We start from the raw sequence: 27988 nt of genomic DNA, 5'->3' as shown, positions 1-27988 counted from the left end.
GCCCGGCCCAGCATCCCGACGGAGCCTGGAGCCCGGCAGCTTCGTGCAGCGTCTGCCTTTCCCGGAGCGTCCGGCGCCCGGAGCCGCAGGTCGGGGTGGTCGCCGCGGCCGGAGCGGCTCGGCGAGAAAAGATGGCTGCCCTGACGACGGTCGTGGTGGCGGCGGCGGCCACCGCGGTAGCCGGGGCTGTGGCGGGGGCGGGCGCGGCCGCCGGGAACGGCGTGGGAGCAGCGCCGGTGCCGCAACAGGTAAACGGAGGAGGGCCGGAACCGCTGTGGGGGCGGCCGCGAGCCCGAAGCGGTGTCTGAACAGGTGTCTGCCGCGCGGCCCGGGAGGGGTGCGCCTCCCGTGGCTCGAGGCCTGGCCCGGCCCGGCGTTGCGCTTTGTTCGCCTGTGCGTTTCCCTGCTTTTCACCGAGAGCCACCTCCTCTCCGCGACGCGAATTCTTCCCTAAAACATTGCAGCTGGTGGCGTGCACCTGCCCGAGCCGTGGCCGCCGTGTCTGGGAGCCCCCCGCACAGTGCTTGGTGGAGAGGGACTGTGTGCCGGGTAAGGGATCGGCGGCTGCTCTGTTATTGTGCCGGACGGGGAGGGTCCGCGGCAGATGTGTTTCCAGAGATCAGTGCGGGACCCGTGTCTCCACCGTGCGGACCGGAGGGTCCCTCCAGGGGAGTGTTGGCTCCTCTCGCTCCCTCACAGCCCACAGCTGAGCACGGGCAGTTCCTGCCTGTCCCACCCCCAGGATAAATCCGGAATCCACCTCCTCTCGCCACTGCCCTTGTCCACACCGTCGTTTCCCCCTGGCTGAACTGCTTTCCTCCTTGGTTTCTGTTCTCCCACGCTTGCCTTTCTAAAGCATTCTCGACGCCTGGGCGACTCGGTCCAGTAATGACACCCCTCTGCCCAGAAGCCTCCGGAGCGTCTTGATCTCGTTCACAACAAAAGCCAACAGCCTTACCCCGGCGATGAGCTGCCCCGCCCTCGCCCCACCTCCTTGTCGCTGCATCTCCAGCGCTCTGTGCAGCCATCCCGGCTCCCGGTGGTCACTCAGACATGCCAAGCACTCTCCTACCTCGGGGCTTTGAAATTGCTATTCCCTCTGCTCAGAATGCTCTTCCCCATGCTTAGCACTGTCACCGCCCTCAGGTATCTTTGTTCAAATGCCATCGGCTCAATGATTCTTTCTATGCCCTCCCCAAACTGAATTCCCTTATCCAGCACAACCCGTCCCTTTTTCTGGTTTTCTTTTTCTTCATAGCACTTATTACCGTGATATATTATATATTTTATACCTATTTTTAAAAATGTCTTTCTCCATATACCATCCACCCTTAGGAATGTAAACTGTAAGGGCAGAAACTTTTATTCACTGTTGTGTTCCCAGCACCAAGAACTGTGCCTGTTTAGTCCTGGAGCATAGTAGGTGCTCACTAAATATTTGTGGGTCAGTCCAAACGGAGGGAAGGCTGTTGTGAGCTGAGGACATGTTCCATCTTTTTCTTCCTCTAAGGGGAGGGATGGGAAACACCCACAGGCCATATAAGGCCAGAGAAATCATTTGCTCTGGCCCTGCCAAGGCATTAAGGATGAGTTAGTTAAATGTTTGACCAAATATAACAAGTTGTTTTTTAAGTTGATAATTTTGTATGTCCCGTGAATGATGTTATACATATCCAAATGGCCCTTGGCAGGAAAAAAGTTTCCCACCCGGGTTCTAAGGAAATACAGTGTCTTATATAAATTCAAGAAATTCCACCTCAGACACATTTTCTCACACATCCTTTATAATTATCTTTATATTCTAACTCTGGCCCAAATGACTCAGGAAAAAATATAAAATATATAAAAATTCATAATCCTATATAATAAAAGCCAAATCAACCGAATGACAGAACGACTGGTCGCTATGATGCGCACTGACCACCAGGGGGCAGACACCCAGTGCAGGAGCTGCCCCCTGGTAGTCAGTGCACTCCCACAGGGGAGCTCCGCTCAGCCAGAAGCTGGACTCATGGCTGGGGAGTGAGCCTCTCTCGCCTCTGTAGCAGCGCTAAGGATGTCCTGACTGATGGCTCCCAGACTGCGAGAGGGCGCAGGCCGGGCTGAGGTGGTGTGCCTTCCAGGGGTTTGCTTTCCAGGGTGATTAGAATCACCGTGGAGCTATTTCAAATGTTGTATCGGTCCCTAACATTTTGCAATGTCTGAAGACTATTTTTGGTTGTCACAGATGTGGGGGTTTAGGGGGAGGTTGGTGTTCTACTAGCATCTAGTGAGTTGAGGCCAAAGAATAGCCCCTCACAACAAAAAATTATCTGGTTCAAAATATTAATAGTGCTGAGGTTAAGACACCTGCTTTATATCCTCTCACCACTTTAGGGGATGCAGAGCCTTATAGTTGACAGTTGCAACGGTAATGGGGTAGAACTCCTCAAGGGTGTTTGGGTTTTAAAAAAAGGAATTAGAATCTCTGCTGTACTATATTGTGGATTTGTATGGAGTTTAACTATGTGTTATCCATCTTTGTACTCCCCTCCCCCATACACATAATGATATGCTCAAATTCTATAGCCTAACACTGAACTTGAATATTGTCATATGCATGAATGAATGTTCCTATAGACTCTAACAGTGAAACCAACTAATGTTTTCTTAAGATAATTTTCTGATGACAACCTCATGATATTAGAGATATCCACCAAAATATCTAAAGTTCCTGTTTTAGTCTTTTAGGGCTCCATAACAAAATATCACAGACTGGGTGGTTTAAAGAGGCTTGTGGACAGCCACCTTCTTGCTATGTCTGTGCACATGGGGGTGGGGGGGAGAGCTCTCTCTAGTGTCGTCTCTTATTATTATTATTAGCGTACCAGTCCTATTGGATTAGGACCCCATCCTTATGACCTCATTTAACCTTAATTATCTCCTTAAAGGCTCTATCTCCAACTATAGTTACAAAGGAAGTTAGGGCTTCAAGATATGAATTTGGGAGGGGGGAAACAACATAATTCAGTGCATAACAGTTTCCTTAAATTATTTTGAAGCGATTATCTTTGAAGTTTTAGAAACATTTTATATTGTATTTTATTCTATAACCTTTGTAGGTTGTGGAATCCCATAAAATTCTCACTTATTATGAAAAATAATAATATACTCTATGCTTTTTAATATTTGTATATTATTTTACAATTCCCCTCAGCCATTGCCTTCCAAAACTGAAAATTACAAATATCTTTATCCTCCTCTCAAATGCCATATCGCACTTGATCATTTTAGCTGTTGAATTGTGACTTTTTGGAAATATCGCTAATAGTGTACGTCATGGTTTTGTACTAGGATGGGGCTGCATCTTCTGTTTCATTGTATTTTTGTTGTTGTTTTGTTTCTAGTGACCTCCCTGTTGTGGCCTATATTTTATGATACTTGGCTGCCTGGAGTAGTCTTTTAGTAATAATTACATTTCTTCTCTGACTTCAAATGATTACTCAAAACGGATTTCTTCTAGAAGATCACACACAACCATAAGACTGCGTGTATGTTTGGGTGTAGCAGACTGAAGAATGCACACCACCCCCTACCAGCGATAGTCACATCCTTTGCAGACATGATTGACTTCAGGTCTCTAAATGGGGACATTACCCTGGGTTATCTGGCTGGACCAGTGTATTCACAAAGGTCCTTATGAGAGGGAGGCAGGAAGATTAGAGCCAGTGGTAGATGTGATGATGGAGGCAAGAGGATGAAGTGATTTGAGGAAGGGATCAGGAGCTAAGGAATGAAGGTGGCCTCTAAAAGCCAAAAAATGGGTAAGGAAGTGCATTCTCCCTGAAGCCTCCAAAAAGAAGGCAGTCCTACCAACATCTTAATTTTACTTTTGAACTCCAGAACGGTAAAAAAATAAATTTGTTGTTTAAGCCACTAAGTTTGTGATAAGTTTATTATAGTAGCAACAGGAAACTAATATGCCAGAGAAGAACTTTGGCCTAAGATTTTATTTTTGGCTGACCTTGAAACTCTTTGCAAAAAGAAGTAAAGGCTAAGGCAGAGGTATAAACTGCTTGCACAAGTGTTGAAGGCATGCCTGGCATGCACATAGACCCCCCCTCAGCAAAGGCTAAGAGACTTTTTGGTTCAAGACATCTAAGAAAATCTCTGACCAACCAGCCATTAGCTGACAACTAAGCTAACCAAGCAGAGAGTTCAGGTGCCATGCAAACATACTTTACTGAATTAGTTCAGGAAAGTAACTAAACTAACAGCAACAACAACTCTTTTTTAAAAAATATATATTTTATTGATTTTTTACAGAGAGGAAGGGAGAGGGATAGAGAGTTAGAAACATCGATGAGAGAGAAACATCGATCAGCTGCCTCCTGCACACCTCCTACTGGGGATATGCCCTCAACCAAGGTACATGCCCTTGACCGGAATCGAACCTGGGACCCTTCAGTCCACAGGCCGACGCTATCCACTGAGCCAAACCAGTTAGGGCAACAACAACTCTTTGGGGGGAGAGAATCTCATTTTCAGAGTTACCACATTATGTTATTTAACATGTCCAGTTTTTAACAACAAAATGAGGTAAACAAAGAAACAAAATATGGTCCACACACAGGATAATTTTTTTAAAAGATAGTAAGGTAGACTTCCCTAAGGAAGACTACATGTTGGACATAATAGACAAAGACTTTAAATCACCTGTTTTACGGTAATTATGTTAAAGAACTAAAATAAAGTGTGAGAACTATGTCTCACCAAATAGAAAATATCTTAAAGAGGTAAAAATTATAACAAAGGAATTAAATAGAAATTCCGGAGTTAAAAAGTACAATGACTCACATGAAAAATTTACTAGAGGGACTCAACATTAGATTAGAGCTGGTAGAAGAATCAATAAATTGAAGATAGGTAAATTCAGATTGTCCAGACTGAGGAACAAAAAGAATGAAGAAAAATGAACAGCCAGCCAGAGTGGCTCACTTGGCTGAGTGTCGTCTTGTGCACTGAAAAGTTGCTGGTTTGATTCCCAGTCAGGGCACATACCTGGGTTGCGAGTTCAGTCCCTGATCAGGCAGGTACAGAAGACAACCGATTTTTTTTATTTTTTATTTATTTATTTTTTTTATTGCTTAAAATATTACAACGAGTAGTACATTTGACTCCTTTTTTTTCCCCCTTGATCTTCCCCCAGCCTTCCCTACCCCCCAGTGTCTTGTGTCCATTGGTTATGCTTATATGCATGCATACAAGTCCTTTGGTTGATCTCTTACCCCCCCCCCCACCCTCCCCAGCCTTCCTACTGTAGTTTGACAGTCTGTTTGTTTAATGCTGCTCTGCCTCTGTATCTATTTTTGTTCATCAGTTTATAATGGCCTTTATTATCCATAAATGAGTGAGATCATGTGGTATTCTTCTTTCACTGACTGGCTTATTTCACTTAGCATAATGCTGTCCAGTTCCATCCATGCTGTTGCAAATGGTAAGAATTCCTTCTTTTTTATAGCAGCATAGTATTCCATCCTGTAGATGTACCACAGTTTTCTAATCCATTCATCCATTGATGGGCACTTAGGTTGTTTCCAAATCTTAGCTATTGTAAATTGTGCTGCTATGAACATAGGGATGCATATATCCTTTCTGATTGGTGTTTCTGGTTTCTTGGGATATATTCCTAGCAGTGGGATCAATGGCAACCGATTTTTTTTAAAATATGTTTTTATTTATTTCAGAGAGAGAAAGGGAGAGGGAGAGAGAAACATCAATGACGAGAGCTAATCATTGATCGGCTGCCTCCTGCAAGTCCCACACTGGGGAGCTAGCCCACAGCCCTGGCATGTGCCCTGACTGGGAATTGAACCACGAGCCTCCTGGTTCATGCTCAACCACTGAGCCACATTGGTTGGGTGGGAAGACAACCGATTGATGTTTCTCTCTCACTTCGATGTCTCTCTTCTCTCCTCTCTCTCTCAGTCTCTCTCCATCTCCCTCCCTTCTTCCCTCCCTTTCTCTCTAAGCATGTCCTCAGGTGAGGATTAAAAAAAAAAAGAAAGTAAAATGAACAGAGCCTCAGAGATCTGTTAGGCACCATCAAGCATTATGTATAACTAGAGGCCCCGTGCATGAAATTCATGCATGGGTAGGGTCCCTAGGCCTGGCTGGTAATCAGGGCCCATCTGTGGGGTGACCAGTGGGGTGATCAGGGGGCCTCCGCTGGGACACGCCGGCATTCTCCTTGGCCAGCCTAGCACCACCTGCTTGCCAGCCCTGCCCCCCGCCACCGCCGGTCACCTCCCTCTGCGGGGTGACGGGTGGGGCAATCAGGGGATCCCCGCTCACATCACCTTGGCTGGCCTGGGGCCTGAGGGCTGGGGCAGCTCCTGCATTGAGCATCTGCCCCTGGTGGTCAGTGTTTGTCATAGCGACTGGTCGTTCCACTGGTCATTCTGTCGTTCAGTCAATTTGCATATTAGGCTTTTATTATATAGGATGAGAGTCCCAGAAGGAGAGGAGAAAAGAGGAAGGAGAAGAATATTTGAAGAAATAATAACTAAAAACTTTCCAAATTTGATGAAAAATAGTTGACTTATATGTTGTCAGAACTCAGCAAACTCCAAACAGAATAAACTCAGAGATCCATACCTAAACACATTATAATCAAACTGTAGAAAGACAAAAACAAAATATTGAAAGCAACCCAACACATACAAGGGATCCTCAGTAAGTTAATGGCTGATTTCTCATTAGAAACCTTGGACTTCAGAAGGCAGTGGGATGACAGTCAAAATGCTGAAAGAAAAGAACTGTCAACCAAAATATCTATGTCCAGCAAAATTAGTCTCTAAAAGTAAAGACACTACATCAAACAAAAAGCTTCTAAATAGCAAAGGAAACTATCAACAAAATGAAAAGGTAACCTACTGAATGGGAGAAAATATTTACAAATCATATATTTTATAAGGGGTTAATATCCAAAATACATAAAGAACTCATACAACTCAATAGCAGAAAACCAATACAATTTAAAAAATGGGAAGAGGAAACAAACTGACAGGTACATGAAAAGGTACTCAACATCACTAATCAGGGAAATACAAATCAAAACTATAGTAAGATATTACCTTACACTTGTTAGAATGGCTACTACCAAAGAGACAAGAAACAACAAGTGTTGGTAAGGAAGTGGAAAAAGGAGCCCTTGTGCACTACGGATGGGAATTGGTGCGGCACTATAGAAAATAATTCAAAGGTTCCTCGAGAAATTAAAAATAGGACTACTATATGATCCAGTAATTCCACTTCTAGGCATTTATCCAAAGGAAACGAAAACATTAACTTGAATAGATGTATGCACCCCATGTTCATTGTAACTTTATTTACAGTAGCCATCAATGGATGAATGGATAAAATTATCCCCTGAGAAACTCCATCATTGACATTTCATCTCTGAAAAAAAATTCCACCTTCATCTTTTACCATTTTTATTATTGAGGATAAACTTCTTTTTTTTTTTTTTAATGCAGAATGATGGCTGTTTTGGTACTTCAGGAGGAATTCGTTCTTTTCAGCTTCACAACTGGAAACAGAAAGTTAGTCAGCCTAAGAAAGCAGAATTCATACGCACAGCAGAAAAATTAAAAAATCTGTAAGTATAAAAACACTGTTTTCAAATAACATTACTAGTCATTTCTTTTAAAAATATATTTTATTGATTTTTTACAGAGAGGAAGGGAGAGAGAGAGCGAGAAACATCGATCAGCTGCCTCCTGCTGGGGATGCACCCGCAACCAAGGTACATGCCCTTGACTGGAATCGAACCTGGGACCCTTCAGTCCTCAGGCCGACGCTCTATCCACTGAGCCAAACCGGTTAGGGCACTAGTCATTTTATTATGAACAATGTATAAAGTTAATTCTACTCCACCCTGTCCAATCTCCACATTAAGTTACAAAAAATTGGTCATTAGAGAAAGGTGGAGTGTGTACAATAGACAAATGATAAGAGACTATTTAATATAAAGTTAATTTTAAGTGCAGTTATTTGAATTTTATTTATTTTTACCATTTGAACCAGTGTCTTTCAAAGGAGACAATATAGTTATTTCTTTAGATCTCATATATCAAATAACAGATTGAATATATTTTCACTTACCAAGGTTAGCATTTGGTACATATTTTTGAGTGAGTGAGCAATTATAATGAAAAGTCTCTACCTCGAGTTATTTTTTGAAATGTCCTTTTATTTGGTCTCCCTCTCATGGTTTCTGTCCCTTTCAGATCCATCCTGCACATAATGATTAGGCTGAGAACTTTTAATTTGTGGTGTATTTGTATTTTTTCTTTAAATAACTAGTGATATATACAGGGTGCCCCCACCCCCAAATGTATACACACTTTGAGTAATTATTGATTCCAATGGGTTAAATCTGAAGAGGAAGAAACATCAATTGAGCTGTCAAAAATATATGTGTATATTTTATGGGATGCCCTATATTGAATGTTCAGTGTTATATATATCACTAGAGGCCCGGTGCACAAAAATTTGTGCACTTGGGGGGCAGGGGGGTCCTTCAGCCCGGCCTGTGCCCTCTCGCAGTCTGGGACCCCTCGGGAGATAACGACCTGCTGGCTTAGACCTGCTCCCGGGTGGCAGAGGGCAGGCCCAATCCCTAGGTACAGCCCCTGGTCGGGCTCAGAGCAGGGCCAATTGGAGAGTTGGGGTGCCTTCCCCTGTCATGCACAGAGCAAGGCAGATTGGGAGGTTGCGATGCCACCCTCAGTCACGCTCAGGGTAGGGCCGATTGGGGGGGTTGGGGCACCGCCCCCTGTCACACTCAGGGCAGGGCGGATCAGGGGGTTGGGGCGCCGCCCTCTATCACCCACAGAGCAGGGCCAATCAGGGGGTTGGGGCGCCGCCACTGTCACACTCAGGGCAGGGCCGATGGGGAGGTTATGGCTCTACCCAGTCACACACAGAGCAGGGCCCGTGGGGGGAGGGGGGAATGGGGTTGGGGCGCTGCACCCTGTCACACACAGAGCAGGGCCGATCAGGGGGTTGAGGCGCCGCACCCTGTCACACACAGAGCCGCAGGGCGATCAGGGGGTTAGGGAGCTCCCCGCTATCAGGCACAGAGCAGGGCTGATCAGGGGGTTGGGGTGCCTTCCCCTGTCACGAACAGAGCAGGGTGAATAGGGAGGTTGTGGCCCCGCCCCCTGTCACACACAGAGCTGCAGGGCGATCAGGGGGTTTGGGCGCTGCCCCCTGTCACGCTGATCCCGGTGCCCGGAGGCCTCTCAGCTCCGCTGATCCCGGTGCTGGGAGGCATATTACCCTTTTACTATATAGGATAGAGGCCTGGTGCATGGGTGGGGCTGGCTGGTTTGCCCTGAAGGGTGTCCTGGATCAGGGTGGGAGTCCCCACTGGGGTGCCTGGCCAGCCTTGGTGAGGGGCTGATGGCTGTTTGCAGTTGGTCACACACCCTTCAGGGTGGGGGTCCCCACTGGGGTGCCTGGCCAGCCTGGGTGAGGGGCTGAGGGCTGTTTTCAGGCCGACTGAAGCTCCCAACTGCTCCTTTTTTTTCTTTATTTTTATTCTGGGCCAGCTTTAGCTCTGACTCCAGCTCTGAGGCCTCTGCTGCTGAAAGCAGGTATCTGGTTTGTTTTGATTCTATAATCGAAACTCTGTATCAACTCCAGCTCTGAGATCCCGGACTCGCTAAAAGCAGGTTTCTGGGGTTTTGTTTAGCATCTATATTTGTTACAATGTTTCTTAAACTGCAAGCTCAGAGGCCGGCAAGGCAGGCGGGGAACGTTGGAGTCCTCCGTCACTGAAGCAAGCAAGCCTTATGTTAGTTTCAAGCTGCCTGGCTGCCGGCCGCCATCTTGGCTGGCAGTTAATTTGCATATCTCCCTGATTAGCCAATGGAAAGGGTAGCAGTCGTACGCCAATTACCATGTTTCTCTTTTATTAGATAGGGTGAGGAATGATAAGAGAATTAGAACTCAGAGCAGTCAACCCTACCCTACAATTGAGAAGTATGTCAAAACACTTCTTTTAAATTATAAAGTACCAATTTGCTAAAGAACCCAGAGGAAAGGAGACTTGTAAAAAATGGTCTCTGGACTAGAATTAGTGGCAGTGGTCTGTTTAGAAATTCTACCAATGAAAAAGTAATACTGTTTGAAATTGGAAAGTTGTACTATACTATAGCTTTGGGACATTGAATTCTCAATTGCATTTATATAATACTTATATACTACTTTTAATACTCAGAATTTGAGAAAATACAGTTTTATTTTCTTTGATTTCCAAAATGTATTACCTTGGATAGCATTAGACTCTTGGTTAAGGGTTCTGGTTTATGTTTCTCTCTCAACAGGTAATCTACCAAGAAGTTAATGTCCATATATATATAGCAAACCAGTAGATTATGCCAGTCTTGTTCCTTGTCTACCAGTATGTGCTGGTTTTACAGCTCTGAGTAGGCTTTCTTCATCTGTTAAAAGGTTTTGGAAAAACTCATTGGGAGAATGTGATAAAAATCCATTGGAAGAATATTTCTATCCAGCAATTCTCATTATATACAAAGAAAAAACAAAACACAGTTTGTAATAACTCTGTTTTATTTTCAGAATAGGTAAAACATTCACGTGGTTTAAAATTCAATGCATATCAAAGGGTACACCGTGAAAAGTCTGTTTCGCCCATGACCCCAGCTATCTACTTCCCCTCCTCTCACACAACCACCATTTTTAGTTTCTTGTGTATCGTACCACAGATATTTTATAATCTGTGCTTATAAAGAAATAAAAGTACATATTCATAGTTTGTCTTTTTTATATAAATTTTAACATCTGTTCTGGATCTTGCGTATTGTTGTGTGTGTTTTTTTTAACTTAAGAGTATATCTTAGATACTAAGGGATTGTACCTTGTCAGGCATGAGAGTGGCATTATAGTGATGTAAGGCAAATATCCATAATCTCTAGAGATGCACACTGAAGTATGTTGGGGTGAAATTAAATAATGAAATGGGTTTAATTTAGAATACTTAAGCTAAAAGTAAAACGATAGATGAGCCAAGAGAGGAAGAAGAGGTAAAATTGTTGAATCAGAGTGATATGAGGGGAATAATATCATTTGAAGGTATACAATTTAGCATTTTCTACTTTTGGGTATGACTAACATTGTCATGTCATATAAATTCTTTGTTATAAAAAGTGTGTGTAGTGGAGATCTTTCCTTATCAGTACATGGAACACAGTACCACTGCATTGTATTCCATGTTAAATAAATTGTAATTGTGACATAATTTATTTAACCTACCCCTTAGTGATGGACATTTAGGTTATAGTCAATCTTTTATTATAACAAACAGTGCTGCAATTAATTGCCATATTCACATAGGTCCATACCATTTTGCATATGTGTAGGTGTATCGTTAGGAAATATTCCTGGAAGTAGAAATTCTGGGTCAAAGTTATACGAATATGCACTGATATATTGCCAAATGGTCCGCCATACACAATTTACGATTTCACTGACAATGTATGAGAGGACCTATTTTCCCACAGTTTTACCATTAGAATATATTATTTAAACTTGTGATTTTTTTGCCAGTCTGATAGGTGTACAATGTTGCCATGGTATAGTTTTAACTTTCATTTCTTCTATTGTGAGTGAGGTTGATCATCTTTTCATATGTTTGGCAATTTGTCTCCATTATTATCTTTTTAATGTCTTTATGGGTTAATATTTCTAACCCAGGAATGGCAAAACATAACTCACTTACTGTCATAGTACATCCTGTGTCAATGCTAGAAATTTCTATTTGATCATAGTAATTTTCCCATCCCCAGTTGGAGTCTAGATGGGCTTCCCAGTCCTCAGCACAGGACTCCAGTAGCCACCATCAGTCCATTAGAGTTGACCTGCGGGCGGAAATCTACTTGACATCTCTGTTCTACTCATTGCTTCCTCTCTGAAACAGGTGCTAAATTATGATCCCCTCAGTGTTGGGGCGGTCAGGAAGGGCCTGCAGCAGTCTCATCTGTTTCACCAAGTATGCCTTATGAATATCAAATTTTTCTCTATGTGTGCCAAAGTGAAAAGGATTGGGAACTCTACCTTAGATAGTTGCCCCTCAAGTTATATGAAAGTAAGTCAATGGCTAGAGATACTCCACCTCTCCTTAAATCCAGGATTAGTAGAGATGTATTCATATTAATTTCCACCTTCTGGGAGAAGGAGAACAGGTATTAAGAAAATAAATTATTTTGTCCAACAAAAAAAGTTTCTTGTTAGTACTGTGTTTATTTTGTTTTACCCCAGGATTCAAACTAACAGACCTTACTGGTAGATGAACTAAATCAAAGAAGCTTTGAAGTAAATGTAGACAGTATCCCTTAAATACAATAAAATTTCTTAGATTGTTTGCCTCTTGAAGTTTTAGTTGTATTAATAATATTAATGACTTGCATTTCCATAGCACATTTTTACTGTATAAAGATCCCTCATACCTGTTATCTCATATAATGAAATTACAGCCCTGTTGGGTAGTGGAGAACTATTATTCACATTTTAGTGATGAAGGGTAAATGTCTTGGTTCAGGTTACAAAGTTAACAGTATCTTCTACTGAAAGCAGCCATCACCAGTGGCAGCCACTTTCAGGCACAGGGAGATTGCGTTGGAATCAACAGTCAAAGGTTTATGTATTTTAAAAGCAAGTCTGCATTTTTTTAAATTAACATTTTATAATTTAAATAATTCAAATTACTTGTGTTAGTTGAACTTAACTCTTTTCTAGCTACTATTTTGACTCCTTAGCCTTATTATTCAACTCATTATATTTTGACTCCTTAGATGAATGAATTCAAATATAAAGTTCTGATTATTGTGTCTTCATATTTTAAACAATTAAAAATATATTTAAGTCATATTTATACCATTTATTTCTTTTTCTAAAGAGTTACTAACATAGAAAAAGATAAACACAGTCATTTCTACAACCAAAAAAGTGACTTCAGAATTGAGCATAGTATGCTGGAAGAATTGGAAAATAAATTGATTAACAGCAGGAAAACAGAAAGTAAGTTGAGTTCATGATGAACAAAAACTGTTGAGTGACATAAAGTTGTAGTTTTGCCCTGTGCTTTGTATCTGTGCATTGACTTATGTTTTCTATCAAGACACTTTCTAGTTAGTAATGCGTTTGTCTTTTAGGGATATGTATTTATTTTGTCAGGTTACTATTTAGTGATTCTAGCTGGATTGTTTTCTGTGTGCATTTCTCTCAATTTAATAGGAAAAAAGAGGGTTCTGGTTTTTGGCTGACAAACTAGATAATGTTATTAAAATTTCTTAAAAGAAATTAATTCCTGGGTTATCTGGTCTTAGCTCATCATAACAGTATGAAGTGATCAGGTCACATAATCCTGTAAACTTGAGTGTACTTGTCTGTGATACAACACCTACCATTTCTACCTCAGGGCAGTTGTTCTGTACATCCCATGAGATAATATATGAAAAAGTGCCTTATAGATTACACAGAAAATGTTTTATTGTTTGCTATGAATATCACTCATTGTTTATAGTGTACTAAATGTTGGTCTTAAAGAATTCTACAAAAATACCTTCTTTTATTGAAGAGTAGATTTTATATGTTGAAAAATTCTTAGGTTATAATAATAAAAAATTGCTTAGCATTGTTTAAAGGAAAAATAATGGTTATCAACTAACTAAGCTTTATAAAATATTGATTTATAAATCCCTTCTAGCCAATTAAAAGAAATTCTTAATTTTTTTCTTTCAGAACATAAGATTGCACTATTTTAAAAGTCATCGTTTGTTGGGTACTGGCAAGAATCATTCTCCCTCTTCTATTTGAATGACAACAGGACCTATTATAAAACCAGATTTTATATCAGTTCTCCTCTTTGATTCATAGAGAAATCTAAATATCCCTAGTTTAATATTTCTTAAATTCCCTCCGTTCTTTTATAGACACTGAGAAGCTGATCTTTATATCTCAGTTGTGCTACTATGTATAGTGTCTCCATTCTCTGCATTTTAAGTCACTTCATTTTCTCTTTTTAAGGCAGCTTTATTTTTATCTTTTTATTCTTTTCTGCTATACTTTTGCCTCTCTTTATTAACACTTTGTGTTTGTCTTATCAAGGAGAGGAAGGAATGCGCTTAATATAAGGATATAGAGGCTTTCCCTCCACTATTACAGCCCAGAAGTAGTAAATTTCTTTTCCTTACCTCAAACATCATGCCACAATATTAGCCTGCATTTATGTATTTAAATGGTTTGTACTTTAATGGTTTGCCTAATAGAGTGGCAGTTCCAAATGAAGAAATAAAAGATTACTTGCCCTATAGAGATGTTACTGTAACTGATCAAACTGTGGCAAAAAAAAACAACACACACACACATATGCACACACAAACACTCTCCTAATTGCTTACATTACTAGAGAAGTTTCTTGATTTAAAGTTCCAACAGTGAATAAGACTTTTTATAGGATAATTTTTATCCTATAAAAATACATTGGATAAAGTTTCTGCTCTTCTGTAACACTTGAATTTTAATTAAGAAATAAAAAGCCAAAGTCACATACACATATTTGAGGTTTGTTTTGGATATTAGCATTGGTTCCAGGCCTACTGGTAACCTTTTTTTTTTTTTTAAAATTATTTTAAAGACTTTTGGACAGAGCTGTTTGGTTTTTCATGTGATTTGTGAAGCATTAAAAAAATAGAGGGGCATACTAAAGTACCCAAAGGTGATAAAATAGTATTACTATTATATATCACACAAATATAGATGTATGAATGTAAATAGATGATTTTAGTCTATATAATTGAAATAAATACGAAAGTAAGATTATTACTTCAGAAGGAAAACTCAAAAGAGGAATCTAGGATTTCTGCTGCTGATACAAAACATCTGAAAAAGTCTTTGAGACCCTCCTCTGTTTTTCAGGCTTTTATTGTGGGCCCAACATTTTCAGGCTGATCCTTGGGATGAGCTTGACAGCCTATAGTGTAGATGTCACTGAATGGCACCTGAAAGCACTTTGTCAAGGCTGTGACAGTCAGTCACTCTAAGATGTGGTTAGATGAAATTAATTCTCATTAGCAAGTTTGTCACTATTCATAGAATTAATATTCAGTTTTAATATTCTAAAAATAGAGTTGAGATCTATTCAAATTCTATTCCCATAAAACTGTAACAAATTAAAAAGAAAATAAAACTCTGTTGAAGAATAAAATATGATTAAGCCTAAGCTACTGATCCATGTATTTAAAAGAGTGTCCAGTAACTCAATCTCCACAGAGTATAGAAAAAGACATTTCCTTGGCACAGGTTATAGTAAGATTTACCCCACTGTGCTTTTAAATATTGGAGGAAATTGAGAGATGCTTTATTTAGAGCAAGGGTACTTATTAAAAGGTTCAGGCTGTATTGACACTTAAGTAACCATCTTTTGTTCATTATTTAATTTCTCTTGGCTATCTTTTACTAAGTGAAGATGTGCTGTCTCAGGTGTAGAATCCTGAACTCTAACCATGTTGGTCATAGAATTATTTTAAAGTACATACTTCTTCCTTATAGGATCAAAAATCCAGCAACAATTGGCCAAAATACATAATAATGTAAAGAAACTTCAGCATCAGTTAAAAGATGTGAAGCCTACACCTAGTTGTAAGTACATTTAGATTTTATATTCTTACATATTAGTATTTTTTATTCATTAGAAACATTTTTACTTTTCTAATAAGAATTTGTCTCTTTAGCATTAATGGAACTAAGCCCTACTTTATTGGTTAGGGATTGATAATACATTAGAGAACTGTATTATCTGATGTTTACATAGCTTTTTATCTTTAAAATGCTATAAATCCTGCCCTAGCTCAGTTGGTTGGAGCATTGTCCTGTATACCAAAAGGTTGCAGGTTCGATTCCCTGTCAGAGCACATACCCAGGTTGCATATGCATATGTTTACATAAGTAGAGAGGAAAGGATACAATTTTATTTCTTTATAAATGACTAGTATTTGTCCTAATATTATTTAACCATTTCTTTAGGCATTTGAAATGACTCTTAAAAGGCAATTATTTCAAAAAGCAAATGATAGGAAAGCCACTAGGCTAAGAATCAGGAAATCAGTCTTTTTTCCTCTTTATTGACTGCATATGAATCTTCCATTACCACCGATTCTTCATCCTGTAAATGACCCTAATATCTGTTCTGCCCACTCCATAATTTATAAAAATTTATAGCATTTTTAAAAAATCCTCACCTGAAGGTATGTTTCTATTGATTTTGAGAGAGAGAGAGAGAGAGAGAGAGAGAGAGAGAGAGAGAGAAACATCTATGTTAGAGAGAAACAGTAAAGTGCTCAAGATGAATAGATTTTAAGAATCAAACAGATGTTGAGTCAAATTCTTGATCTACCAGTTATGTGACTTTAGGCAAGTTACTTGATTTTTCTTAGCTTTCATTTCTCAGCTCTAAAAGGATAATAACCACAGGACCTAACTCAGGGTTGTTGGGGGATGAAGTAAGACAGTGTACATAAAACACTTGTGCTGTGTTTATAGTTTAGGAAGCACTAAAAATGGCAAATATGAATATTATAGTTTATTAAATTAATACATGAAACCATAAAAATACTAGAAGAGAACATGGGCTAATATTTTTATAATTGTACTAGCGGCCCAATGCATGAAATTCGTGCAGGGGTGGGGGACCCCTCAGCCTGACCTGTGTCCTCTTGCAGTCCAGGAGCCCTCAGGGAGTGTCCACCTGCCAGCTTAGGCCCACTCCCCATGGAGAGCGGCCCTAAGCCAGCAGTCAGATATTCTTCTCACAGTCTGGGAGCCCTCACTCCTTACCACCCGCCTGCTCGCTACTCCGTACCACTTAGCTGGCTGCTCCCTAGCACTGCCACAGAAGTGAGAGAGGCTCCGGCCACTTCCGCTGCGCTCACCAGCCATGAGCCCGGCTCTGGCTGAGTAGCACTCCCCCTGGGGGAGCACACTGACCACCAGGGGGCAGCTCCTGCGTTGAGTGTCTGCCCCCTGGTGGTCAGTGCACATCATAGTGACCAGTCATTCCGCCAGTCGTTCTGCCGTTCAGTCGATTTGCATATTAGGCTTGTATCATATAGGATTATAATTTATAAGAATGACAAAGATCAGAAAACATAAAGAAAAAAGTGGGCAAAATTGACTGCTTAAAAAAACAAAATACCAAGAAAAGCCCATAAACCCTATATAAGCAAAGTTGAAAGACAGGAAAATGTTAGTGATATATGTAACTTAAAAAGCTAATATACATCTATATATGTAAATATATAAATATATAAAAGGCTAATATGCAAAGTGTCCCCTTGGGAGTCGGGAGTTCAACTGGGAGACCGGGAGTTTTATCACTTGCTATGATGTGCACTGACCACCAGGGGGCGGCGTGGAACAAAGGAAGGCCTGGCCAGCAGCTGGCAGCCAGGGAAGGGAAGCACTGGCTGGAAGCTGGAAAGTCCTGATAGGCCCTGATCTCCAGCCAGCTCTAGGGATCCTACCCGTGCACTAATTTCGTGCACCAGGCCTCTAGTAATATATAAAGAGTGCCTACAAATTAGAGAAACAAAGGTAAATAACCTAATAGAAAAATGGGCAAAGATAATAAGGTCCATTTTACAGTGAGAGAAATACAAAACGAGAAAAGGCTTATTTTAACAGACACAAAAAATGTCCGTTAAATCAGGGATGATAAATGTTTGCCTTTCATATTGGAAATGATTAAAAGTTCCTGAGAAGAAGCATTCTCAGGACCTGTAAGTTGGTGGAGCTTCTTTGAAGGATAATGTGATGGTATCTAGCATATTGGAAAATAAGCATACTTTTTTATTTAGCATTTCAACTTTCATCAGTTATCCTCTAAAAATACTTATTTGAGCATGTAAAAAAATACATGCAAAGATATTTATTATAGTACTGCATCTATATAAAGGTTGATTATTGGAGAATTACTTAATGAATTAGAATAGATTTAGATAATAAAATGTTAGTTAACCACAACATTTTGTTAAATTAAAACTGCAAGTTACAAAACAGTATATGTAGTATGAAACATTTTTGGTAAATAATAATAATATTGCCGAAACCGGTTTGGCTCAGTGGATAGAGCGTCGGTTTGCGGACTGAGGGGTCCCAGGTTCGATTCCGGTCAAGGGCATGTACCTGGGTTGTGGGCACATCCCTAGTGGGAGATGTGCAGGAGGCAGCTGATCGATGTTTCTCTCTCATCGATGTTTCTGACTCTCTATCTTTCTCCCTTCCTCTCTGTAAAAAATCAATAAAATATATTTTAAAAAAATAATAATAATAATATTTAATGATATAGTACATAGGGAAAAATTTGTAATAAAAAATTATAATCATAAAAATTAGCTTTGTATAATTACATTTTTCTTATTCTTTAGGCTAAGAAATGTTTTTAAATTAAAGGAACAGTCCATTTTTCCCTAATATTTAATTCTTAGTCATACTGAAATGATATACTTTTTCTGTGTTTTTTTTATAGTTGTTGAAAAACTCAGAGAAATGATGGAAGAAATCGAAAATGCAATTAACACTTTTAAGGAGGAGCAGAGATTGATGTATGTTTTAAACACATTTTAATATAAAATTACTGACATATATATTTCCAATAACTCTCCACTAGGTTGTTATATATAAACCATTTTATTGTTATATATTTAACATTAGTCTTACACAAAGGCAACAATACTTTTCTAATTTTGTTTTAGGTCATAGATTGCTTTTCATGTCTAAAGTGAATGTTCATTTATATATCGACACTATAAAATCTCAGATAAGAATTTAAAAGATTGTCTTATTCTCTGAGGAAACTCAAGTCTTTTTTTTTTATTATGAACTAGTTTATTTTTTTATATATTACTAGAGGCCTGGTGCATGAAAATTCATGCACTCGAGGGGGGCAGTCCTTCAGTTCAGCCTGCCCCCTCTCACAGTTCGAGAGCCCTCAGGGGCAGGAGGCAACCCAGAGATCAGGGGAAGGCGATGCCTCCATCATACCGCTGCTGCTGCCACTGCTGGCAGCGCACGCCTCGGCTGGCCCTGATTACCTGAGCCTGGGGGGCCCTGGGCAGCGGGGCAGCCAACATCCAAGGCTTGCCTGCACCTCGGGCTGGCCCTGGGTGGCTGGGAAGCCACCATCCGAGGCTTGCCTCCACCTTGGGCTGGCCCTGGGTGGCTGGGGTCTGAGGGGACGGGGGACTCCAGAGGCAAGCGTATGGAGCGGCCGGGCCCACCTGGGGGTGGGGAAACTCAAGTCTTTGATTTATAAATGTTAATAATGTTAAGTGGAAAAGATGACATGAAAAGAGAAATAATTTAAATAAGAGGAAAAATAAAGGGTTAATATGGATTGATTTGTATCTTATTAATCAAACTTTATTTTGAAATTTTAGATATGAAGAGCTTATTAAAGAAGAGAAAATAACTAATAATGAGTTGAGCGCCATATCAAGGAAGATTGACACATGGGCTTTGGGTAGTTCAGAAACAGAGAAAGCTTTCAGAGTGATGTCAGGCAAAGTTCCTGTAGACAAAGTAGCACCAAGTACTCTTCCAGAAGAAGTTGTGGATTTTGAAAAATTCCTTCAGCAAACAGGAGGGCGACAAGGGGGCTGGGATGATTATGATCACCAGAACTTTGTAAAAGTGAGAAACAAACATAAAGGGAAGCCAACATTTATGGGAGAAGTTCTAGAACATCTTCCTGGAAGAACACAGGATGAAGTTGAACAGCATGAGAAATGGTATCAAAAGTTTCTGGCCCTAGAAGAAAGGAAAAAAGAGGTAATAATAATTATTATGGCTATTATTTGTTGTATTTTTCTCTGTTCCAGCTACTGTGCTAAACTCTTTAACATTTATTAATTTTACAACAACTCCATGAGGTATATTGCAGTTTTCCCCCTATCTTACAGAAGGTGCAACAGGCACTGGGAAGTTTTGAGTAACTTAACTAAAGGAACTATAGTTGGACTTTCTGAAGGCCAAACATTTCTACCCCAAGAAATAATATAGTGGGCCAGAAAACTTCTGATTGTGGGCAAAACCTTCTATACCCACCAGAAATGTGGGAAATCCAGATATACTCAGGCTTTTGATAAAAGGCAGCCTATCAGCAAAGGCCACATGGTTTTCAATCTATACTAATAAAAGCCTAGGTGGTCCTCGCATGTGACATTGTCATAAGATGGCCACCACAAGATGGTCGTGCACACAGCGGAGGCGGGGCCCAGTGGCCGCTCCGCGCAGTGAGGCCTGGGGGTCCCATGGCTCCACATGGCATGGAGGAGGCTGGTCCCAGCTTCTCCGTTGCCTCGCACAGAGGAGGTGGGTCCCGGCAGGGGAGACGGGTCACAGAGGGGAGGGCAGTTGTGGGCGATCAGGCCACCAGGAGAGGGCAGTTGGGGGCAATTGGGCTGGCAGGGGAGGGCAGTTGCAGGTAATCAGGCTGGCAAGGGAGCAGTTAGGCATCAATCAGGCCAACAGGGGAGCAGTTAGGGGGCAATCAGGCTGGCAGGCAGAAGCTGTTAGGGGCAATCAGGCAGGTAGGCAGGCGAGCGGTTAGGAGCCAGCGGTCCCAGATTGTGAGAGGGATCTGACTACCGGTTTAGGCCTGATCCCGCAGGGCCTAAATCGGCAGTCGGACATCCCCCAAGAGGTCCCAGATTGGAGAGGGTACAGGCCGGGCTGAGGGACACCCTCCCGCCCCCCTGCACGAATTTCATGCACCAGGCCTCTAGTCTATAACACTGTAACAACCATACAACCAGTCACCATGAAGTGCATGGAGCACCTCTTGGTCCCTCCCCCACAGCCCACGGGCTCTGATCGCAGCAAGACTGGTGGCTGGTGGGCGGGGCATTGGGCAGATGGGCGTGGAAAGGCAGGCGCCCCAAGGTGAGCGCGGCGAGGCATGAGCAGGTGGGCGGGGTGCTATCATGGTGGTCGGGGTCGCGTGATTTCGTGCGCTGAGCCTCTAGTGAAATATAAAGAGGCAGTAGAAAAACAATTTTCACTCGTCAAAGTTTCATTGAGGTTTGGAACTTTAGCTCCATTGCTTATTTGAAAAGACTCAAGATTTTGACTACCCCAGAGAAAAAGTAACTAACTCTTAAGTGTAGCAAATATCTAAAAAGTTTCATTTTCACAAAAATATTCTTGTGGCTTTGGTTTTGTTAGGACTTCTCAACCTTGGCACAGTTAACCACTTGGGCTAGATAATTCTTTGCTGTAAATGCTCTTGTGTGCATTGTAGGATGATTGGCAACATTCCTGGCTTCCACTCATTAGATCAGCGTTTCTCAACCTGTGGGTCGTGACCCCTTTGGGGATCGAACGACCCTTTCACAGAGGTCGCCTAAGACCATCGGAAAACACATATATAATTACATATTGTTTTTGTGATTAATCACTATGCTTTAATTATGTTCAATTTGTAACAATGAAATTGGGGGTCACCACAACATGAGGAACTGTATTAAAGGGTCGTGGCATTAGGAAGGTTGAGAACCACTGCATTACGTGCTAGTAACACCTCGTTAGTTGTGATTATCAAAAATGTCTCCAGAGGGCAAAGTTGGGAACCATGGGTTCAGACACTTGAAGTCTGAGTCACATTTTTTTGTAGAAGTCAACTATTATAAACTTTAACTCGCTTGAGTATGACTGTTCAACAAATGACTTGCCCCAGGAGTATTAAAGAAATATTGATCCCATGTTTAGTCTAAATTTTTAGAGGAAATGGCTTGTGTTTCTTGTTTATCTCTCCTAAATAAGTTAAATGTAAGAAGAGTGACATTTGGGACTTTAACACGTTAAGCGCCATGTCAGTCACCGGTGACTGAAACGGAAAGGAAGACAAAACAGGCTTGGTGCTTAATGTGTTAAGAAAAATTTTGAAACATAAGTAATTTTTAAAAACTCAAAAATAACAAGCTATTAGGTATTATTTAGTCTTTTTCCTGGATACTGAACACATGGGGTCCCTGGACCAGCAAAGTGGTTCTTGGACTAGCAAAGTCAACATCACCTGGGAGCTTATTGAACTTACCAGGCCCCAGCCATAGACCTAAGCCAAACTCTGGTGGTGGTGCTCAGGAATTGTGTTTTAACAAGTCCTCTAGGGTAATCTGTTATAAGCTAAAGTTTAAGAACCACCTCTCTAGACACAGTGCCTCATGTAGTAAAGGTAAAGCACCTTAGTTCTAGCTAGTTCCCAACCACTGTTTCCTGATATTTGATGATTGATTGAAGAGGTGAGGTAGGAGGGGGTATGAAAATGGAGGTAAAATTACTGAAGTAGGACATGGAGGAGGAGGAGGAAACTTGGGGGAAAGCAGCAAAATGTAGTTTTAAACCAACTTAGTTTAAGATGCTGAGTAGATTTACCATTTTTATCACCATTTGCCTAAAGATACTTATTTTCAGATATGCTCTGAACTTTCTGGCCTGAATACCCTTGTTTATCTTATTCCCACTTTCTGGAACCTCCATTCTTTCCCCTCAACTCCCAGTTATCAAAATCTGCCCAGATAAGATGCTTCCTTCTTGTCCACTCAAACATAAGTAGTCCCTCTCAGAATTTCCTACTAACAGTTTGCTTATACCTCTTTTATGGAGTGCTATAGCACATAATAATATATTCTAGAATATATTCTGGTACTTATGCATATATATTATCTCACCTAGACAGTGCTACTCAAACTTGGTCCATGGACTGGCTGTTAGGTTGCAAACTGTTACTGGTCTTCAGTGAGATAAAGTGATTGAACTAGAATCAGCTGCCCAGTAAGCACACTAGTTCAGTTTTGACTTTTTTTAAAAAAAATAGAAAACCCTCTTTTTGAAGGAACCAGTACATTGATTTACATTCTGGCATGAATCTCTGAAATTGTTGTGGACTGGCACATTGAGTAGCACTGTACTAGATGACATTTGGTATTATTTGAATCATCTATGATTCCTATCACATTGCCTTCCATAGAGTATGCATATGATAGGAATGTACTGAATGAATAAATGAATGATACACCATGAGGAAAGATGAGGGAACAGTTTCCTGACTTGAGGGTAAAGGAATTCAGTGGATGTATCCTTTATGGCATAAAGAAGGCTGCTAGTATTTTAAATAATCTTTACATACCCTGGTAAAGCAATGAAGCTAATTTGCTTTTTTTTTTTTTTTAACACTTATGAAGCACTACCTCTCAGGGACTGACTCATTTAATATTTACAGTATCCCTGCTGGAGAGGTATTACCTACCACTTTTACAGATGAGCAAAATGAAGACAGAGCAACTTAGTAACTCATCCAAGGTCACACCTAGTAGGTGGTAAAGCCATGATTTGGTTCTAAGTGGTCTGACTTCAGAGCCCATACTCTCAACCACACCACTCTTAGTTCCTCTTCTGGTAATTGAACAGAGAGGGGTCACTCAGAAAGGATTTTACGCCTTGAAAGAGGATTTGGAAGCATAAGTAAGATGATCAGAGGAAAAGAATGTTTCCCATGAACACAAACAAATGAGGTGCAATCTTTGTGAACCTGGGGGTTAAGAGAGGACAAGAAAGGCCAAACGAATAAATCATTATTCAGTGTTTTAAGAGACATTAATTTTTAAAAACAGAAGTAGAAAAATTGCACTGGTTAAAAAACAAACAAGCAAACACAACACTTGGAAACCTAAGCATCCTGCAACCAATATTCTTTCTAGAAAGATGGACTTGAGGTTGTATTTTAAAGTGCTTTTGGTTATTAAAATTATTTTTCCCTTACTATATTTTCTTAATCAGTCTATTCAGAATTGGAAAACTAAAAAGTTTCAAAAAAAGGAGGAAATTTTCAAGGAAAAGGCAGAGGATATACCTATGCTTTTTCATAACAAACAAGAAGATAATCAAAAGCAAAAAGAGGAACAAAGAAAGCAGCAGAAATTGGCAGTGGAAGCTTGGAAAAAACAGAAAAGTATAGAAATGTCAATGAAATATGCTTCCCAGTTAAAAGAAGAGGAAGAGAAAGAGAAAAGGCAGCAGAAAGAGCGCCAACGCCAGTTTAAACTAAAATTACTACTAGAAAACTACACCCAGCAGAAGAAAGAACAGGAAGAATTTTTAAGACTTGAAAAGGAGATAAGGGAAAAGACAGAAAAGGCAGAAAAAAGGAAAACTGTTGCTGATGAAATTTCCAGATTTCAAGAAAGAGTGAGTAAATATGTTTTCTAAATAATTTTAGAAATTATTTAGTGGTATTACTACCAATAGAGGTACTTCCAGATTCAGTTCAGGAAAAATTGAGTGCTTCTGTTATATTAGGCTTCTACCTACCAATGCGCCCTCATTCCCCACCCCACCATTTCTAGTATATTATAGTCTCGTGGGAAAGATAGATGTGCAAGTATATTTCTGTATGAGGTTGTAAATAGTGTAGTGATTGAGGTAATTGTGGACAGAGAATCTTAGGAGATGGGTATGCAGGGAGGGTAGCTTATGACCATAGCTACTATTAGTGTTAGAGAGACACTAAGATATTTGAGTCTTGAAGAAGAAAGGGGAGATCTTTCCTAGCGAAGAGAACAGCATGAATGACAGCTTGGAGAAGTATAACAGTGGTTTGTGGGGGAACCCGTAAACACTTCAGTATCCTAAGGGCATCAGATGGAAGGTGGGAATCAGCCGGAGACAAGGCTGGAAAGGTAGCCACAGGCTAGACTACTTTTTCTTTGCCAAACTGACTGGCTTTTCCCCACAGATGATTGATTTCCTTACTTGCTCACTGTCCATCTCCCAACATAATAGAAGCTCCACAAGGGCAGAGATTTTGTCCTTTTGTTTATTCCTGTAACCTGTACATTGTAGATATTCAGTGTATACTTAAAGGAATCAAGTTTATTGCTGAGAGGCAGGATCATAAATGATTTAAAAACAAATATATATAAGAAAATGCAATCAAAGAGATTATAATTTTATCAAAGTGGAATTCAGTCCAAAGAGTCTCAAAAAGACAAAGAAGTGTATATACTTTAAAACGGAAAGGGATGCAAATGAGATAAAACATAGCAATATCGCCCTGGCCCGCTTGGCTCAGTGGATAGAAAAGGAAGCCTGCAGATTGCAGGGTCCCAGGTTCGATTGTGGCCGGGGGCACATGCCTGGGTTGTGAGCTTGATCCCCAGTGGGGGGTGTGCAGGAGGCAGCCGATCAATGATTCTCTCTCATCGTTGATGTTTCTATCTCTCTCTCTCCTTCTCCCTGCCTCTCTGAAATCAATAAAGAAATAAATTAAAAAACAAAACAAAACACATAGCAATATCTATAAAGCAAAAAATAAGGGAAATACAAAAAATTAAGACAAAAACACATTATTAGTGGAATTTCTTTTAGTCTCTATAAAAATATCTCCCTAAATAACAAAATGCCCCAAATATGAGAGATCTAAAACCAGACATATCTGTACTGAAAGTGGGCTTAACTCGCCTAGTAAAATAAGAAATAACCAACATAAAATGATTCCAAAAGATGTGCACGTGTCACATTTATTTTCAAGGAAAATAAAGCTTTTACTCGTGTTGGAAAAGGTCAGTATTGAAGGAATATTGATATTTAAGGTGATTTAATTTTACTTCCAAGCAACTAAAGTTTGAAACAAATTTTAGTTGATTTTACTTTCTCATGTTATCTTTTTTGTTGGCATATGTTTTTTAGGATTTACGTAAACTTGAACTGAAAATTCTTGATAGACAGTCAAAAGAAGATGAAAAGGCAGAAAAACAAAGAAGACTGGCAAAATTAAAAAAAAAGGTGCTCTGTACTGAGATTAATTTATTTTTATTGTTATCCTAATTCCTTGGTTTGTAAGGATACAAACATCCATTTTCTTTATATCCAGCTTGATTTCTGTACCATCTTCTTTAAAATGTACTTATTTAGCATAGCTTAGTACAGTTTAAACTATTGTTTGAATTCTACCATTTCACATTATAAACACATTGTTTAATCTCAGTTGGTGATACTCAAAGCTAAAGATATAGGTGACTCTCGACATAACAAAGAACTGGTTAAAAAACAAACAAACAAAAAACACTTGGAAACCTAAGCATCCTGCAACCAATATTCTTTCTAGAAAGATGGACTTGAGGTTGTATTTTAAAGTGCTTTTGGTTATTAAAATTATTTTTCCCTTACTATATTTTCTTAATCAGTCTATTCAGAATTGGAAAACTAAAAAGTTTCAAAAAAGGAGGAAATTTTCAAGGAAAAGGCAGAGGACATACCTATGCTTTTTCATAACAAACAGGAAGATATTTATCCTAAATTTATTGCCTGGCTGCATCGTATTTCCTTCATAATATAAACAGAATAAAATAACTGAACTAAAAAAGAAACTAAAAGTAACAATTTATGGATAGATTGATGTGGCCCAATCTTTATTTTAGCTATATGAGCACAATAAAAAGTTTACAGAAGAGGTTATTAACAGTTTTTAATATCAAGTAGTTTTCTTAGTAAGAATCACAAATACCATGTTAATTATTTCAGAGTCATTTTACTTCTGATTACAGGTTGAAAACAATGTTAGCAGAGATCCTTCTAGGCTTTACAAACCTACCAAAGGTTGGGAAGAACGGACCAAAAACTTAGGACCAACAGGCTCTGGGCCACTTCTACATATCCCACATAGGTAAAGAGGAATTAGAATGAGTGTTGACTTTATAATAATTTAATAACTGCATGTTTCGCCTGGTGGGCATGGCTCAGTGTTTGAGTACTGACCTATGAACCAGAAGGTCATGGTTTGATTCCCGGTCACAACACATGCCCGGGTTGGGTTTCAGGCTCATTCCCCGTAGGGGGTGTGTAGGAGGCAGCCAATCAATGATTCTCTCTCAGCATTGATGTTTCTCTCTCTCCTTCTCCCTTCCTCTCTGAAATCAATAAAAATATTTTAAAAAATAACCATGTTTTATATTTTGTGCAATTTTGATATGTATATTATATTTTACAGTAAAAAGTGATAAAAATAAATCTACATATATTTTTAAAAGTTAACATTTAATCGGCATAACTCGAGTTGGCCCACATTCACTTGGTTGCATACTTTTCACTTGTTTCACACTGATGCCCGCACCCTGGCCTCTTACTTTTTCTCTACCCGAATAAAACTTGCTTTATAAAAAAGTTCAAATAAAAGAAATAGAAGTTAACATCTAATCAGTTAGGATCTTTATAAAAATTTTCTGCGTATTTATAATTGCTCTTCTCTTCTTCTCCTTAGGGCTATTCCAACCTGGAGACAAGGAGTTTAGAAAAGAATATGAGATAATGAAACTGGTATTCAGTTGATGGGAATGTTAGCATATTCAGCTTGAATAGAACAGAGTGATTAACCACATGTGTTTTTAAATGTCACTAGCTTAGACAGACTGATTATGGTGTTGTATGTGAATTGACAGATGTAAAGTTCCAAGTAGTATTGTCATTAGTATTTCCTGTTTATAGCAAGAGGGTATGTAATGTGTATGTTGGCCTATTATTATGTAAAAGTTTTTTGAATAAGTTTATGTTACAAATACTATTTCATTTAAATATTCAGAACATTTCAAAGATACTTTGTTTTTGGCATGGCACAGCAAAATAAGTTTGGACAATCACAGAATGACATTTTCAAACCAAAATTTTGTAACATTTATATTTTGGAGGTAAGTTAGCTTGAGTAACAAAAATGTAAAGTTTTTTTTGGTTTGAATTTTGAAATAAGTACTTTTTCTAATTTAACAAACTGGTAGTTTATCAGTTACTACATTTTTATGTAATAAATATTTTGTATTTGTTCGAAGCATGCTTTGTTTTATATAAAGTATTTATATTAAAAATATGCCTCACAGTT

The 27988-nt window shown here is 39.7% G+C and overlaps 1 protein-coding gene across 3 annotated transcripts; it reads left to right on the top strand.

Moving 5' to 3' along the window:
* Positions 1–27988, top strand: CCDC112 (coiled-coil domain containing 112). 3 transcript variants are annotated; one of them, XM_081089129.1, is made up of 10 exons: positions 1–248; positions 7518–7639; positions 12962–13083; positions 15616–15705; positions 18590–18665; positions 19500–19890; positions 23908–24306; positions 25807–25902; positions 26664–26782; positions 27377–27988. In XM_081089129.1, the coding sequence occupies exons 1-10, from the start codon at positions 132–134 to the stop codon at positions 27405–27407; spliced, it is 1563 nt and encodes a 520-aa protein (XP_080945255.1). In that variant the 5' UTR covers positions 1–131; the 3' UTR covers positions 27408–27988. The 3 variants fall into 3 exon arrangements, with proteins under 3 accessions (XP_080945255.1, XP_080945254.1, XP_080945256.1); XM_081089128.1 differs by having other exon boundaries at positions 23899–24306; XM_081089130.1 differs by lacking the exon at positions 25807–25902 and having other exon boundaries at positions 23899–24306.

This window comes from Myotis nattereri, assembly GCF_964212035.1.
Source record: "Myotis nattereri genome assembly, chromosome: 4".
NCBI lineage: Eukaryota > Metazoa > Chordata > Mammalia > Chiroptera > Vespertilionidae > Myotis > Myotis nattereri.
The sequence above is the reverse complement of the archived record's forward strand: the minus strand, read 5'-3'. Positions and strand labels throughout refer to the sequence as shown.